The sequence below is a fragment of the Diadema setosum genome, chromosome 6, assembly GCF_964275005.1.
Source record: "Diadema setosum chromosome 6, eeDiaSeto1, whole genome shotgun sequence".
Taxonomy (NCBI): Eukaryota; Metazoa; Echinodermata; class Echinoidea; order Diadematoida; family Diadematidae; genus Diadema; species Diadema setosum.
Window position 1 is genome coordinate 6,325,648 of NC_092690.1, and position 16,389 is coordinate 6,342,036.

Here is a 16,389-nt window from a genome sequence, read left to right on the forward strand (position 1 = left end):
TACCTCAAGACCAAAAAGTGGATTTGATGGAAAATGGAAGTAGTAACTTTTGCAACTGAGCTCTTCAATTGTCTCTGCTGTATCATACGATGATTGCTCCATTTTCAGTTCATTGAATAAGGTAATGAAATAAAAGTTTTGTACTGATTTATAAAAATAGAATGTAAAAATTAGGGTAAAGTGTTAATGTCTAACAGCAAGTTGTTTTTTTTTTCTCTTGAAATTGCACATAGTGACTCATTCTACTTTAATCGAATTGAAATACAGGGATATGTCGCAAAACTGCATTACGTCACTACCGAGCGCAGCATTCAAGGGGGTGGACAGTGCTCTAATGCTGTAAGTGAGCCTGATTGCTTGATTCATTTTTTTTTTCATATCCAAGCACAGAACAAAACTGTGTGCATGAAAATAACGTTTGCACAACATTATACATCATAATAGAATTATGTAAAAGCTAAAACTTACAAGAAATCCGTCAATCTGTGCCTATTGAATAGGAAGATGGTCTTCTGCATTTCAATTTTCTGTAAATATTATTCAAAGTGTTTGCTCTGTCACTTCACCTTCGATATGACATGGCTTTATGTCCTTACTTTTTTTTTTCGTACGATTGTATCCCGTATAATGTATATTGACAAAATAAGATTCATATAATTATGTCAACTCTTTGGTAGTATTTGTTATTCTGTACTGAAAATGAAATGCATTAATAAAGCTGAACTGAAGTGAAGAACCAAACTAATTATTGTTATAGGACGTTTAAACCTGTAAAATCTTGAATGTTGGATTATGCATGGATGATCCCTGCTAGAAACCACGCAAACACACACACACACACACACACACACAGTATCCCACAGTGTGTTCACACTGTATTTACATAGTCGACTATGTAACAGTGTAATTTAACAGTGTGAAGATTATTTCACTATGGACTGTGGTGTGGTTTTTCACAGGGTATTCATATAGTAATGTTCTGTGTTACAGTGTGAATTGATCAATCACAAAGTGAACTGATGATTCACATTGTGTTCACACTGTTGAAACGCTCGAATTTACCAGTGTGAAGAGATGTCACACTGTGTTCACAATGTGTTTAACATCGTTTTTCACATTTTAGGATATTGTGTTCTTTCCAGCAGGAAGAAGCCTGCACATCAGGATAGCGGAATGCTTTAAAAGATGATTTGTCGAATTAAACTAATTTGTTTTCTTTCGTGTCTTCTTTTCAACAGTTCTCTTGGAGACAATGATATAACAGAAATCGAGCCAGAAGCATTCCACGGTCTTAGCAGACTCTTGGTTCTGTACGTACCACAGCCAATGATTTCGACCCTCTTTAAATCATTATTAAAAAAAATAATCACATGCATACATACACACAAACAAGCACACACACGCACACACACACACATCTCTCTCTCTCTCTCTCTATATATATATATATATATATATATATATGACCGTGCATCACAAAACGAACAAAATATCGCAGCCCTTGATTTTGCGTGGGAACCTCAAATAGGGGAAGCAGGTCAGCCAATCCAATCTTGGTTTATATTATACAATACATAGTCGGGGCCAGGGCAGCCATGGGGGCTGTGTGGGCTCGGGCCACCACCCTTTTTGTGCACCATACAAAGGAATACATAAGGTGTCGTCACTTCGGGCCCCCACACTGTTTTTAATCCGGAAGTACGTGAGTGGCACTAAAATAAAAATAAGTAGGGATCTTGAAGTATGGTTGCGGTAAGGTTATGTTTTTTCTCTGAAGGCCTTTTTTTTTTTCTTTTTGAAAGATAGATACTTTATTTTCTGCAAATCAATATATACATAGATTGAATAATCGTGTACATGGGAAACATACAAAGTATATTTGAAACAGAGTCGTTTGACTTGCATAAATAACGAAATAAAAGGAAATTAATGATATTACAGTATGCATGTCTATGCAGCTGGGATTACAATAACAATATTATATTTAAGAAGTAATAATGCAGAGGGCCGCCATTGTAAGCATTGCTTGAAAAGCGTTCACTTTTACTTAACAGCTGAAGAAACCCGGAGGTGGACGGGTAGAGATGAGCTGAGGACCTTTTTTTTTTTTTTCTTTTGCTTGTCAGCTGAAGAAACCCGGAAGTGGACGGGGAGAGGAGATGAGCCTTTGTTTGTTTGCTTGTTTTTTTTTGCTTGTTAGCTCATGAAACCCGGAAGTGGGCCCCCACACTTTTGAAAACACTGCGCCGGCCCTGATATATACATAATATATATATATATATATATATATATATATATATATATATATATATAAATATATATATATATATTATATATATATATATATATATATATTCACAAGTGTTTAATTGTTTTATGCAATCGATTTACGTCCCATATAAGTACCCCGTAATTACATAAAGAAAATGTGCATCGGAAAGATCTTCGTGTCCAAACTGCAACTAATGTTCAAGGAATTAGTATAAAATTATGGGGGAATTTGGGTAGATTTAACATTCTTTGGAATGACGATGTTATCACTAGGATGTAAAACACGTAACTATTGTTTAAATGAGTAGTTTCTGTGACTTTGTGTATGTTTGGTTTTTTTTTTTCAGTGATGATTTGTTATCTCTACGCATCCTCCTCCTGTTTCCTCCATTTCTCTTACGATATATTGTTTCTTATGCTAAAAAAAAAAATAGAAAAATAATATTCAATGATAAAGTCAATTGTGTCCCATCTTTACAAGGCTAGAAATGCCAGTCTCTCCTCACTGCGATCTGAAAGTACTGTCAAGCATAAAAACTGTCTTGATGAAATACCTTTTGAGATAAGACCGCTAAGAGCCCGACAGCGCGAGGCGCAACCCCACTCAGCTGGGCTCTCTCCACCTTGACAAAGGGCTACCCCTTCCCACTCTCTCTACCATTTCTCCTCAATTTATCGACTTCCTTGGTATTTAATGTCACCACGTAATGGAATAGAATAACCAGACGAAGAAAACAATTGATTTAAAAAGATCTAAAACATTACGAACACCTTCTTACATCTCTTAGCCTCACACTCCTTCTCTGCATATAACGCAAAATATTCTTCTTTTTTTTTCACAGTGATATTGCGGGCAACAATCTCATTGAAATAAAAGGAGAACTGTTTGATCATTCCAGCGGATTAATGATGTTGTAAGTTTTTGTTTTCTTCGTCTTTGTGTGTTTTATTTGACATTATTATACGGTATCTGCAGTTTAATTGTACATCGTATGGGATAATTGTAGAATAGAGACCTTATCGACTCATCAAAATATCTGTTAACAATAAGGAGAAACTTTCACGCGCATTTATGTGAGAATTTCAAAATCGGGTAAGACGGAGTCTGATTTCATCATTATGAATGACTCTCTCCCAATTAACATTCTTTTCACCTTTTTTTAAATCAAATCATAGCTACACATTGTAATGGAAAGATTTTGAAAGAGGCTTTACAGTTGTCAAATAAATATCGGAAAATAATATTTTTTTCCTGTCGTCATTGTTGATCTCGTTATGAATAATACATTCATCCACGAAATTGTCTTTATGAGCAGTGTTTCATGCGCAATGATTTTTCTTTCCTCTATGACAGGAATCTGTCCAATAACTTGAAAGCAGCAATAAAAGGACACGCATTCGATAATCTGAGAAATCTATTGCTTTTGTGAGTATATATGAAGGACATAACCTCACGAAGGGGAAAGTAATGCTTTGCTCTATGTTTACTGGAATTTTTTTTTTTTACCTAAATTGTTTTTTTTTTTTCTAAACATTGTCATTGTTGCATGCGTATGGACTGTCTCTTCTTATGATATGTGTGATCCTGCCACACAAAACCTTCGAATATTTTCCCAGGTTAATTTTCCAAAAGGTCTGAAGCTTAAAAGTTTGGTCCACTTCGACTGTTTAGGGTTTTGTGTGTTTTGAATTTGGAAGCATAAGATTTAAAAGAGCAATATTTTCTTTCTTTCAGGAAAGCATTTATACTTTTTGCTGTTGGTTTGTCTCAGGTTTGGTGTCCTCATTTTAATAGTAGTCCACCTATTACGTGAAAGTTTGAATGAAATGACACAGCAATTAGTAATAAGAATAATAACGGCCACCAATTTAGATACAAAAACATTGAAAGATAGGAATAGAACAAGTGGTGCATGTATCACATGGTCGGTTAATCCATTTCCCATTACATAGATACTCAGAAATCCCCTTTATTGACCACACAGTCAAGGGCGGTGAGTTGACTCAGTCGGTAGCGTGTCTGCCTCACGATCCTAAGGACCCGGGTTCGAACCCGAGTCTGGACTGAGCAATGTTGGGTGTAAGCATACCGTCCCCTCTAGCTGCAGGAGGCAAAACACTCTGTCCCTCTGATAGGACATAAAATGGAGGTCCCGTGTATGAGAGAGGCACAACTCATGTGCATATAAAAAGATCCCGCTTCATTCATTCATTACAAAGAGCAGGGTGTTTAACCCGGTGAAGTGCTCCCACCTCACATCCAACTGGACCCCAAGGAAGACCAGCTTAACTTAGCTTCGCGCTTCAAGCATCGCGTCCTGATTTTAATTAGAGCTATATTTACAACCCCTTTATATAATATGAAAGAGTAGCATTCTGGAAGTCTCAGTTTCTTTCTTTTTTTTTCTGGTAGCCCCATCCATGCTCGGAATGCAATATACAAATTTATCTTATTTTAACCTGAGCTCCTCCGTTTTCCAAACTTTACATCCCTATACATTATACCATCTCATTAATCTTGTGTCTCAACTTTTACTTATAAATGTTAATTGAAATTGCAGGACAATGTCTATCTACGAAAATAAGCAAACAAAGGAGACGGTTCTGAATATGACATGCATTCATTATGTGAATGGTGTGAAAATGATATACATTTATGAATTTTTATGTGTAGTGATGGTGACTGTGCATGATATATTTCTTTTGTGTTTCTCCTTAATTTGATTTGCAGGGACATTTGGAACATTAATCTAAAGGAAATTGAGAGAGGCGCCTTTGAAAGCCTCACAAGCCTATTGTTCCTGTAAGTTGTCCAATTCCTTTTTTTCTTTTTTTTTTATTAAGACGATATCGTGTATATATATATATGTATATATATATATATATATATATATATGTGTGTGTGTGTGTGTGTGTGTGTATACACAAGATACATTCATATATAACCCTGCATGACAAAACCAATAAATAGTCGCAACCGTTAATTTCACGCAAAGACTAAAAAAAAAAGGTAAAAAGGGTCAACCAAGTTTCACGTGTTTTCTTAAAAACCCATTCTGCTAAATGGGAAAGTGTGTTTTCAGCAGTTTTTTCTACATCCCCTCTTTTTATAGAGTAGTGTGTTCAAGTTTGTGTTAGAGGCCCCTTTTCATTTCCTGAAATTCCTTTGCACACTCTTACACTTTCAACTCTACTAACTTTTGACAAGATTACGCCAGTGATTTGAAATTTGGCATTAATCATGGACAGAATTTGTTAATAGAGCAGGCTCAATTTCAGTTCAATTTGATAATCCCTTCATTGTTTTACAATATATCACATACCCTGCATTTGAATTGAATTGAATGAAAGTTTTATAACCATAAAATGCATCACTACCATATGATGGAATGTGCATAAAGGCTGCATCATTACTCTTAATGATGTATACAGAACGATGAATTACTAAAACGTAAAAAGTATAAAATCAAGATCAAGTTTAATCACTGACATTCATGCTTTCAACATTCACAGAATTATAACTTCTTGATAATACAATTACACACTTGTGGTACATGATAATGTGCAAATATAATTTGAATCACATTTGAGTTTGCAGATAAGTGATTTGAGGACCTGATTCAAGCGGTTGGTTACACACTTGATAAGACTTTCGTAACCACAACCACAAACAAAAAAACATAAGCCCCCAATAAGGCCTACTCATATATGTGACCCTGCACCTCAAAACAAACAAAAAGTCGCCAGACATGAATTTTTAATTAAGACCATATTCTGAAAGAACAGACTTTAAGCTTTAAAATGATGTATAACTCAAATCAAATGGACTCTCCTAACCTATCTAAATATTAGAAAGAAAGCACAAACTCAGGAAAAGAGTGAACTGAGAAAAGAGGCTCTGAAGTGCAGTGTCTATTCTTTACCAAACCGTGCTGGCTGTGCGATGAATGGGACAAAAAACAGGAAGTAAACCACCAGAGTAACAACAATGAAGGGATTATCAGATTAAACTGAAATTAGGCATGCCTTATTAACACATTCTGTCCATAATTAATGCCAACTTTCAAAGCAGTAGGACTATCCTTTCAAAAGTTATTAGAGTTGAAAATGAAGAGTGTGGACAAGGTTTTTCAGAAATGAAAACAGGATTCTAAAGACACACCTAATCACACTATTCTACCAAAAATGTTCGAGATAAAGTGCTAAAAAACACACACTTTCCTGCCCCTTTTATGATACCAAATTTTAGCATGATGTAAAAGAAGACCCGCTCTTTCAGAAAATATGAAAAAGTCAAGTTCGGCTAGGTTGACCCATTTCACTTATTTTCAGTCCTCACGCAAAATCAGTGTGCGCGACTTTATGTTCGTTTTGAGATGCACTGTCACATATGATATGAACGTACACCTGGCATGGACATGTAAATGCAATAATTTGTTTTCTTTTATGATATTTTCGTAGTCGTCAGATTCATTTGAATTAATTTTAAGTTCCGTCGATGATTTTCCATTTTCCGTTATAGGAGTTACCGAAACATGGTTGCACACCAATTCCCCGGACCTATTTGGCATTGAAAATTACAATTTTATGGGAGCACGTCACGAGACCGACACCCACGAGTCATACAGCCCACAAGTCATACAGCTTACAAATCATACAGTCCACGAGTAATACAGCTCACAAGTCATACAGCCCACTAGTTATACAGCCCATGAGTTCGACACTGAGTAAATAAAGCCCACGAGTTCGACATCAAGTAAATTAAGCCCACGAGTTATACATAGCCCATTAGTTCGACACTACACACAAAAGGTTCACGAGACCGACATATGCAAACAAAGCCCACAAGACCGACAAGGCTCACGAGGCCGACATTAGGCAAACAAAGCTCACGAGACTGACACTAGGCAAAAGAGGCTCACGAGAACGACACTAGGCAAAGAAGTCCCACGAGACCGAGAGGATGAACAGCGCCACCTATAGACCACTTAATTGTATAGGATTTCAAGATAATGGCATAAGGAAGATATGAGAAATGGAAAAGAAGAGCTGCTAGGGGATTACCCCGTCAATTACCCTCACTCGCCCCCTGACCTGTTCAAGATTAATTGTGTTTGCGTGTCTGAGTGTTTGTGAAAAATAAACAAAATTCAGTAAAAGTGCATCAAATGTTTCAATATTAATTTCGAAAATGCCGAAACACCGTCCTTTCCCTTTCCGCAAAACATATACCGGTTTACACCTGCTTAGGAAAAAAAAAAATGAAATTGAATGATGTGGACATTAGATCAACCAATAAGAATAATATCCGGATGTGAAATGAAGTTTTACAAGAAAATATTTCCCAAAATGGTCGATATTGCAGTGCACACTTGCTTTACATGATATGGGAGGGGAGTATAGTCATCAGCATGGGTGCTGATTTACTACAGATTCACAGAAAATGATATAATCATTATTAAGGTACCTCTAAGGATTCGGAAAAAGAAGATGCATCCATGAAAACAGCTACTGTATTCTATTCCATAAACAATGTACAGTTTTGAGGAGAATAATTATACAAATACAAGCCACAAATCCAGGTGAATCGCTGCGATATAAAACCTTTTCATCTTTAAAATGTCCTAAATTATAGTTACAGGAATAAAAAAACAAATTAAACTCTAAACAGGCAGGTATGAGCAGGAGGATAGGATATCTAAATAAGGAATACTTAATTAGTGAAACGAGAAAGAAAAGAGCGAAATAAAAAACATACATCCTGTCCACCGTCTATCTAGGAATTGGGAAATCATGTAAAATCAAACCATACATCGTTCTTGTCCTCTTTTATTTTTTTCATACATACATTATTTATTTTTTTTTTTGGGGGGGGGGGCGGGGGTCTCCATGAAGAGGAAATTTTATGCTTTAAAAGAAGAGATAAATTGGTAACAATGTCGCTCCCCGTAGCGTGACAGAACTGCCCTCTAAAAGCCACACGTGTAAAAATACATAGTTACTTGATGTCGCTGATATATAGATGGTGCTGTTCAATTAGTTACAATATCTCGCTCGATAGCTTGACAAAATTGCACCCGCCAGTATGAAATTTTCCCCTTCATGAAACATCCTGTATAGGTAATTGACATGTAGATGGCGCTGTTCATCCTGTCGGTCTCGTGAGCCGTCTTTGCCTAGTGTCGGTCTCGTGGGCTTTCTTTGCCCAGTGTCGGTCTCGTGAGCCTTCTTTGCCTAGTGTCGGTCTCGTGAGCCTTCTTTGCCTAGTGTCAGTCTGGTGAGCCTCTTTTACGTACTGTCAGTCTCGTGGGCCTTTATTGTGTGGTGTCGGTCTCGTGGGCTTTCTTTACTTAGCGTCGGTCTCGTGATCCTTGTGTGCGTAGTGTTGAACTCATGGGCTGTATGACTCGTAAGCCGTATAACTCATGGGCTGTATGACCCATGGACCTATTTTGGATGTCGGTCTCGTGGACCGTATCGTGGGTGACGGTCTCGTGGGATGACCCCCAATTTTATTCGTAATGACAGAAAGCGTGGCATATGAGGTGCGGTTGCCATGTATGTAAATAATCAAAATAGATTTAAAATCCAAACTGATTTTTTTGAAATTTTTGGAGAGAGAAAATCATTTTTTTTAATGCACGGGAGATTACAATACTATAGATATATTACAACCAACCCATTTCCATGCAATATTACTTTCCAACTCACCGCATCCCCACATTAATAAACCCACCAGAATAAACAACAACACCCATAGTAAAAAAGGTAATACATTATATACTGTCTAATGTTATAACTGAAATCTGCACGAACGGCATTCTTTATTCAGATGTATCCGATCACCTACCGATTTTTATGATTAATGATAAATCTGTAACAACCCCAATACGCCGCCAACGCAAACTGTACTTGAAAATGCATAGAAATGAAACGCCACAAAATATTGATTAATTGAAGAACAATGGAATGATTTCTTTGAACTCCAAGATGTTAATTCTTCTTATGATTGTTTTTAACAAAAACTATTAGATTATTATTATTATTATGAGTTTCACGTAGATCATATATTTCAAATAAACTCGAATCTAATGAGGATGATAAAAGTGCTCTCTGACGGACTATTAACGAAATACTTAAAAAGAAACCTACGGAATGTCCTGATAGTATTAATCATAATGATAATGGCATTACCAATCCTGATCAAATTGCAAATATTTTTAACATTTTGTTTTGTTACTATTGGTACTTCTTTAGCAGCATCTCTTCCCATAAATAATATCAAAAATTATGGAGAATATTTACCTGAAAGTAATAAAACTTATTTGTTCTTTACTCCAATTAATGAATCGGAAATTGTTGATACTGTTCGATATCTGAAATGTAGTAAGTCCTGTGGGCCTGATAACTTAAGGGTGAATTTGTAGAAAAAAATAATTTACCCCCTAGCAGCCCCTCTCACCCATTTATTATTCAATTTATCACTACTTAACGGCAAGTATCCAAACTCGCCAAAGAATCCCCATTTATAAAAGACAAGATATATCAATGGTGAAAAATTATAGACCCATCTCATTGTTACCTGTAATATCGAAAATTTTAGAAAAAGTAGATTACAAGCGTCTCTACCCGTTTATGATTGAAAATGAAATATCAAATGCAAATTAGTTTGGTTTTAGGAAAGGATTTTCTACCGATTATGCTATAATCAAATCTGTTGACAATATTATTGATTATAATTGGAATTTTCATGGATCTTAGTATACGGCATTTGACACTATTGATCTTGATATTCTACTTTAAAAATTACATGATTATGGCGTGAGAAGGATTATTTGTGACCCGCTACAACAACAGGGTCCTAAAGTCGCGCACGGTCGAAGCCGTGAAAATCAAGTTTGAAGTCAGAGCATCATTTTTGATTTTTAAATATCATTGTAGCTGACATATCTTCTATCATCTGTCGAAATTTTGAAGCAAAATGGTGAAAGGAAAGACCAAAAAATAGCGTTTTTATGGGCCATGTTTTTTGGCGTTTCAACGAAGCAGAAACTGGTTCCAAAATTTGGATTGAGCGCCACAGATAGGCTCCGCCCCTAACAACGACCAGAGTGATCTCATTGGTCAGTTTGCTGCTTGCCGCTAACCGAAGCGTGAAGCTCACACACTGCCCAGTCGACTGGTGCGTGCAGGCGGGGTGCGCTATGCCCAGCCGCTTCTCCTGGCATCCTGGTCACTGATTGGTCGGTGAGGAGACCACCGACGCTGTGCTTGAATGAGCATTTCGGGAGTTGCTAGGGCTTGCCTTCTATTGTCTGGAGGTGAAACCTGACTTACGTGTCCCTTGATCGCGATTGCGTCGCAAGGAAAACTTTTAGGGTGCTCTTCTCGAAACAGTGATTTCCCAGACGTCTCGACATGCTATCTTTTAAACATCGATATCTACGCAGCCGATTATTTTTATAAGATGTGTTATATATCAATATAAAGCAGAAAGATTAGGAAATTATGCTATGTAATTTTCAAATAATTGACCTCGCCCGACTTTAGGATCATTTTGTTGCAGCGGGTCACATTTTGTCGTGGTTCAGAAGTTATCTAAGTCATCGCAAACAATATGTTGCATTTAAATCCGGTCACTCATTATATTCTTACCTGTCATGTGGTGTCCCTCAGGGATCTATCCTCGGGCCCCTACTTTTTTTTAAATTTACATTAATGATATTATCATTACTGAACTTCATGTTATTTGCAGACGACACCAACGTTTTTTTATTCCCACAAGGATATTGGAACACTGGTCGATACACTAAATGTGGAATAAAGCAACATATCGAAATGGTTTAGAAGTAACAAGCTTTCACTGAATATTGATAAGAAATGTTTTATACATTTTCATACTCTTCAATCCCAACACACCCTTCCTAAAAGTGTTTCTTTTGATGATACAAACATTGCTGAGAAACATTCAGCCAAGTTTCTAGGAGTGACCCTAGATAGTAATCTAACTTGGAATACTCGTGTCCAGAATATTACAACAGCAATATCTAAAGCAACCGGTGCTTTAAAGAGAATAAAGTTTGTAATCAATGATCAAACTTTGGTAATGTGATATAACATTTTATTTTTACCATATGTAATGTACTGCAATATCATATGGGGCAACTGTGGCAAAACTAAATTGAACACAATTGTTATTCTCCAGAAAAAGACTCTTCGTACATGCACACACTCAAATTTCTTCGGTCACACTGATCCCATATTTTATCGCCTAAAAACTTTAAAGGCCCATGATATACATTTATATTTGACTGCCATATTTATGTATAAATACACTCGAAATTTATTACCATTTTTTCGTAATTCCTAAGTAACCAATGACCATATTCACCCATACCCAACCCGTCGTTCCCAAGATGATCATTTAAGTAATCCAAGGCTTTTACTTGCTCAAAAGTCGATCAGACATCACGGTCCGGATATATACATGGAACACTCTTCTTGAGGGGTTGAAACAGTATGCCTCCTTGTTTTCATTCAAAGCAAACTTAAAGAAGCACACTTTATTCAGTATACTTCAAATACGAACTAAAAACAAGTAATTTATATGACTAATGTTGGTCTCCCGATAGCAACATCGCATATCGTTCCCTCTTCCAGCAAACCAATTCTATTATCCTAATTTCCAGCCTATCTGCCCTTGTGCACGTTCAAGCACTTGCACGCACATTCACCACCATCACACATTAGAGTTTAGCTTCCCCTGCTATCTTCGCAGCATAATAAAGGTAGGGACGAATTTAGTACGTCCCTACCTTTTCATCGGGCCGGCCATCTTTTCAAGCTATGCTTACAATGGCGGCCCTCTGCATAATCGCTTTTTAATTACAATTGTTGTTGTAATCCCCACTGCATAGACATGCATACAGTATAAAATTATCATATCATGAATTTCCTTTTATATCTTTGTTTATGCAAGTCAAACGACCCTGTTTTGAATTTACTTTGTATGTTTCCCACATGTTCATGATTATGAAAATAAAGTATCTATCAAACAAATTATACACACTAATTAACTGACAGAATATGCAACACACCCACCTGCATTTCGATATGTAGGCCTACTAAAAGTACACAGAAGAATAATGGGAAGGTGATGGGTAATAGATGACAGCCAAATAATTATCATAACAATGCATTGATCAATCAATAAAATAGATACCTTGCATTCATGAATTAAAGAATCCCCATGCAGGAAATGTCCACAAAATTAACATTCGAGAAAAAAAGGGGGGAAAAACTCATACAAACAAATTTCAATATAGACAAAAACAATATAAAAACAACATAGATACGTAGTGGCGGCTGTACATTTATGGTGCATTTTGCAGTTTTTATAGTAGGAAGAGAATTCCAGGCAATGGAGCCCGAGTATCTGAAAGACTGCTTGAACATTTCATTATTTGGCTTCGGTAATATTACATTTACCGAATTTGCGTTTTTGGTGTTAAGACCATGCCTATCAAAATAAATCTCAATTTCATTGCAAAGCCTGGCTGGTGCTGTACTATAAATGCATTGATACATGAGCATACAAAGAAAATAATCCCGTCAGGTTTTCAGGCTTTGGCATTTCAATTGCTTAAGCAATTCAGTTATGCTGACATCACTATGGTCAAACTGTTTTGAAACTACACGACAGCATCATTGCAGTGGTCAGAAATAACAGGAAAATATAAACATGGTGAAAACTTCATTTCGAATCTGATTTCTCCCATCGCACCATCCACAGGTAATCTTTTGGGAAGATTGGCGGCCTGGCGTCAACTTTTTGTGGCCCTGGGCCACCGTAATGTCGATCTAGTCTGTGGATATTGTATAATATATATATATATATATATATATATATATATATATATACACTCAACAAAAAAGTAAGTTCCCCCCTAGCATTTTTGGATATATCTCAAAAAGCATTTTACTGATTTTCATAATTCAAACGGAAATGGATAAGGAATTTTATTACTCATAACCTGAGTGGCAAATCATTGCCACCAGATATCATTATTGGTGTGAAAAAATGCATTTTATGTCAAAATACATGGAAACAAAAGTTGCACTTTAGTGATTAACAATGATTTTTACACAAATAATCAAGCAATCACTCATGATTCTGAACATTTAAGCATGGTTTATTGCATATTTCTCTATCTCTTTCTTTTCATGAGCATACATTGAAGTATTTGATAATTGATATGTCCACCATCTGCTTCAATGACCAGCCAGCATCTCTTCCTCATACTGTTAACTAAAGTCTGTACTTGGCGCTGCTCAATGTTGCATGCTCTCTGCAAAATGCGCTGAAATTCATGCAGTTAACTGTCATCTTTCACCTTCTTGCTCGCTTTCCGCTTAATGATATCCCAAAGATTGTCTGCTGGATTACAGTCATGGGATCTTGCAGGCCACTCCATACGTCCGATGCCATTTCCCTCAACAAACTGATCTACAACTTGAGCGCATAATGCAAAATGGCCATAGGCACATTAATGTGATCGACCCAAATTGGAATTACAAATCACATGGCTTCTACCAACATTTTCATAGTGAAAAGGCTATTGTTTAAAAAGCATGCATAACATCTGTTTAATAGGGAAGCACATTGCACCTGAAGAAATCCCCGAGAATTACACAATTTAAAAAGGTCATTTGCTTACATAGGAAATGTATACAATATGTTTCCTGTAACCTGAAGTGCAACTTTTTTTCTCATGCATTTTGACATAAAATGCATTTTTTTTTTACACCAATAATGATATCTGGTGGCAATGATATGCCATGCATGTTATGAGTAATGAAATTTCCTATCCATTCCCCTTTGAATTATGAAAATCCATAAAATACTTTTTGAGACATATCCAAAAATGTTAGGGAGGAACTTACTTTTTTGCTGGGTGTATGTATATATATATATATATATATATATATATATATATATATATGTGTGTGTGTGTGTGTGTGTGCGTGTGTGTGTGTGTGTTGTGTTTGTGTTTATGTCTTATATACGCAAGAGGCTTTTCTGACAATATATTAACCATTTCTGACATAGCAGAAACGCAGCGAAATGGAATGGGGTGTCATGAGGTACATTTGACTAACATCAGTAAATTTTGTTTCTTTGATCAATATTTGACAGCTACCACGGGGAAAACACTGCCAGATGGAAAGAGGAGCGTGAATTTGTGAACCTCGTTCTAAATGCAAGACTGTGAGTATCGCTAATACAGACAGTAATGCATATTGTCCACGAGAACGGAACACTTCGATTGGCTCTTCCTGTTCAACAATCAATCATCTTGTTCTCCATCTCGGGTGTTTTTTTTTGTTGTTTTTTGTTTTTGGAAAACGAAATTTATAAGAAGATCATCTCTATCATGTTTAGCATGGGAAAATACGAATCAATTCTACGTATTTTCTTTACAGCAAGCTTGTGCCTCAGCATGTATTGGCAATTTTTGGCACAGTCTAAAGAAAACCTTTCGTTGAACAAGAAGAGATATGTTACTTGAACACTTGTAAAATAACAACTGTAACGTGTACCGAATGTGAACTTTCAAATGTTATGCATATCATTAATTTTATTTCATTCAAGATGTGTTCAACATCTACGATGTGCTTATCTTTTTTCTCAACAATTATTGTAGAAATCTCTGGAATGATGACCTTCCAACCATACAAAGAGATTTAATTGATAGTCAGAACACCCTTATGCAGTGGTGAGTCTTGTTGTCATTCACCGAATAATAGATAATTATTCTTTTCTGTGCAAACCCTTCTGCATTTCTTTGTGAACGTAAACTAGACGAGTATTTCTTCCCTATCTTAAGTTTCACTTCAACTAAACTCTTTTAGATGTATGATTTCTTTAATGCTAAATGATGCACAGATCAACGACCAATATGACTGCAGGACATTTGTGACCGTGCATCTCAAAACGAGCAAAAAGTCGCACACACTGATTTTGTATGAGGACTGAAAATAGGTGAAATGGGTCAACCTAGCCAACCTTGACTTTTTCATATTTTCTGAAAGAGCAAGCCTCCTTTTACATCATACTAAAATTTGGGATCATGAAACGGCCAGGAAAGTGTGTTTTTAGCAGTTTATCTCGAACATTTTTTGGTAAAATTGTGTGATTGGGTGTGTCTTTAGAGTCCCCTTTTCATTTTTGAAAAACCTTGTACACACTCTTCACTTTCAACTCTAATAACTTTTGAAAGGGTAATGCTACTGCTTTCAAAGATGGCATTGATTTATGATAGAATGTGTTAATGAGGCACGCTCAATTTCAGTTTAATCTGATAATCCCTTCATTGTGGTTACTCTGGTAGTTTACTTCCTGTTTTTGTCCCATTCATCGCACAGCCAGCACGGCTTGGTTAAGATGAAGCGCTTGAATAGACACTGTACTTCAGAGCCTCTTTTCTCAGTTCACACTTTTCCTGAGATTGTGCTCTCTTTTCAATATTTAGATAGGTTAGAAGAGTCCATTTGATTTGAGTTATACCTCATTTTAAAGCTTAAAGTCTGCTCTTTCAGAATATGGTCTTAACTAAAAATTCATGTCTGACGACCTTTTTGTTTGTTTTGTGGTGCAGGGTCACATTTGGTTCATTAGTTTGGTTTATATCTGCATTTTTCTTTCTCCAAAAACAGTAACAAATGAAAACAAAGCTATACAGAGTATACAAAATGGGGAGAGGGTATAACATACAAAACAATATTATAAATGGAAATTTCATAACACAATCAATCTGTAATAGCATATGAATCAAAACGACAAGTTAAGGCATATTGTATTTTAATTCATATAGGAACAAAGGAGAAATCAGTACAGGGGACCGTCATCATAAGCAGAGCCTGACGTGGATAAGGATGATCATAATATAAACGAATATATTACAGCGCCAATAAGTCTACACATTCCATAGATGTGGTACTATTCTAGCCCAATTGTAAAAGAGTATCGAATGCCTCGGCTGAATAAAAAAAAATGCAATCGGCGTGTTGGTGGGCCTAAGCAATCGAGTACTGAGAATTCCATTAGAATGATCCAAG

The 16,389-nt window shown here is 36.3% G+C and overlaps 1 protein-coding gene across 1 annotated transcript in view; it reads left to right on the plus strand.

Moving 5' to 3' along the window:
- The first annotated feature begins 271 nt into the window (after positions 1-271).
- Positions 272-16,389, plus strand: part of LOC140230198 (G-protein coupled receptor GRL101-like) — a 50,990-nt gene continuing 34,872 nt past the window's right edge. The window contains exons 1-2 of the mRNA XM_072310379.1: positions 272-339; positions 1,239-1,310. Of these exons, the coding sequence (XP_072166480.1) occupies positions 272-339; positions 1,239-1,310 (140 nt within the window). The remainder of the gene's footprint in view (positions 340-1,238; positions 1,311-16,389) is intronic.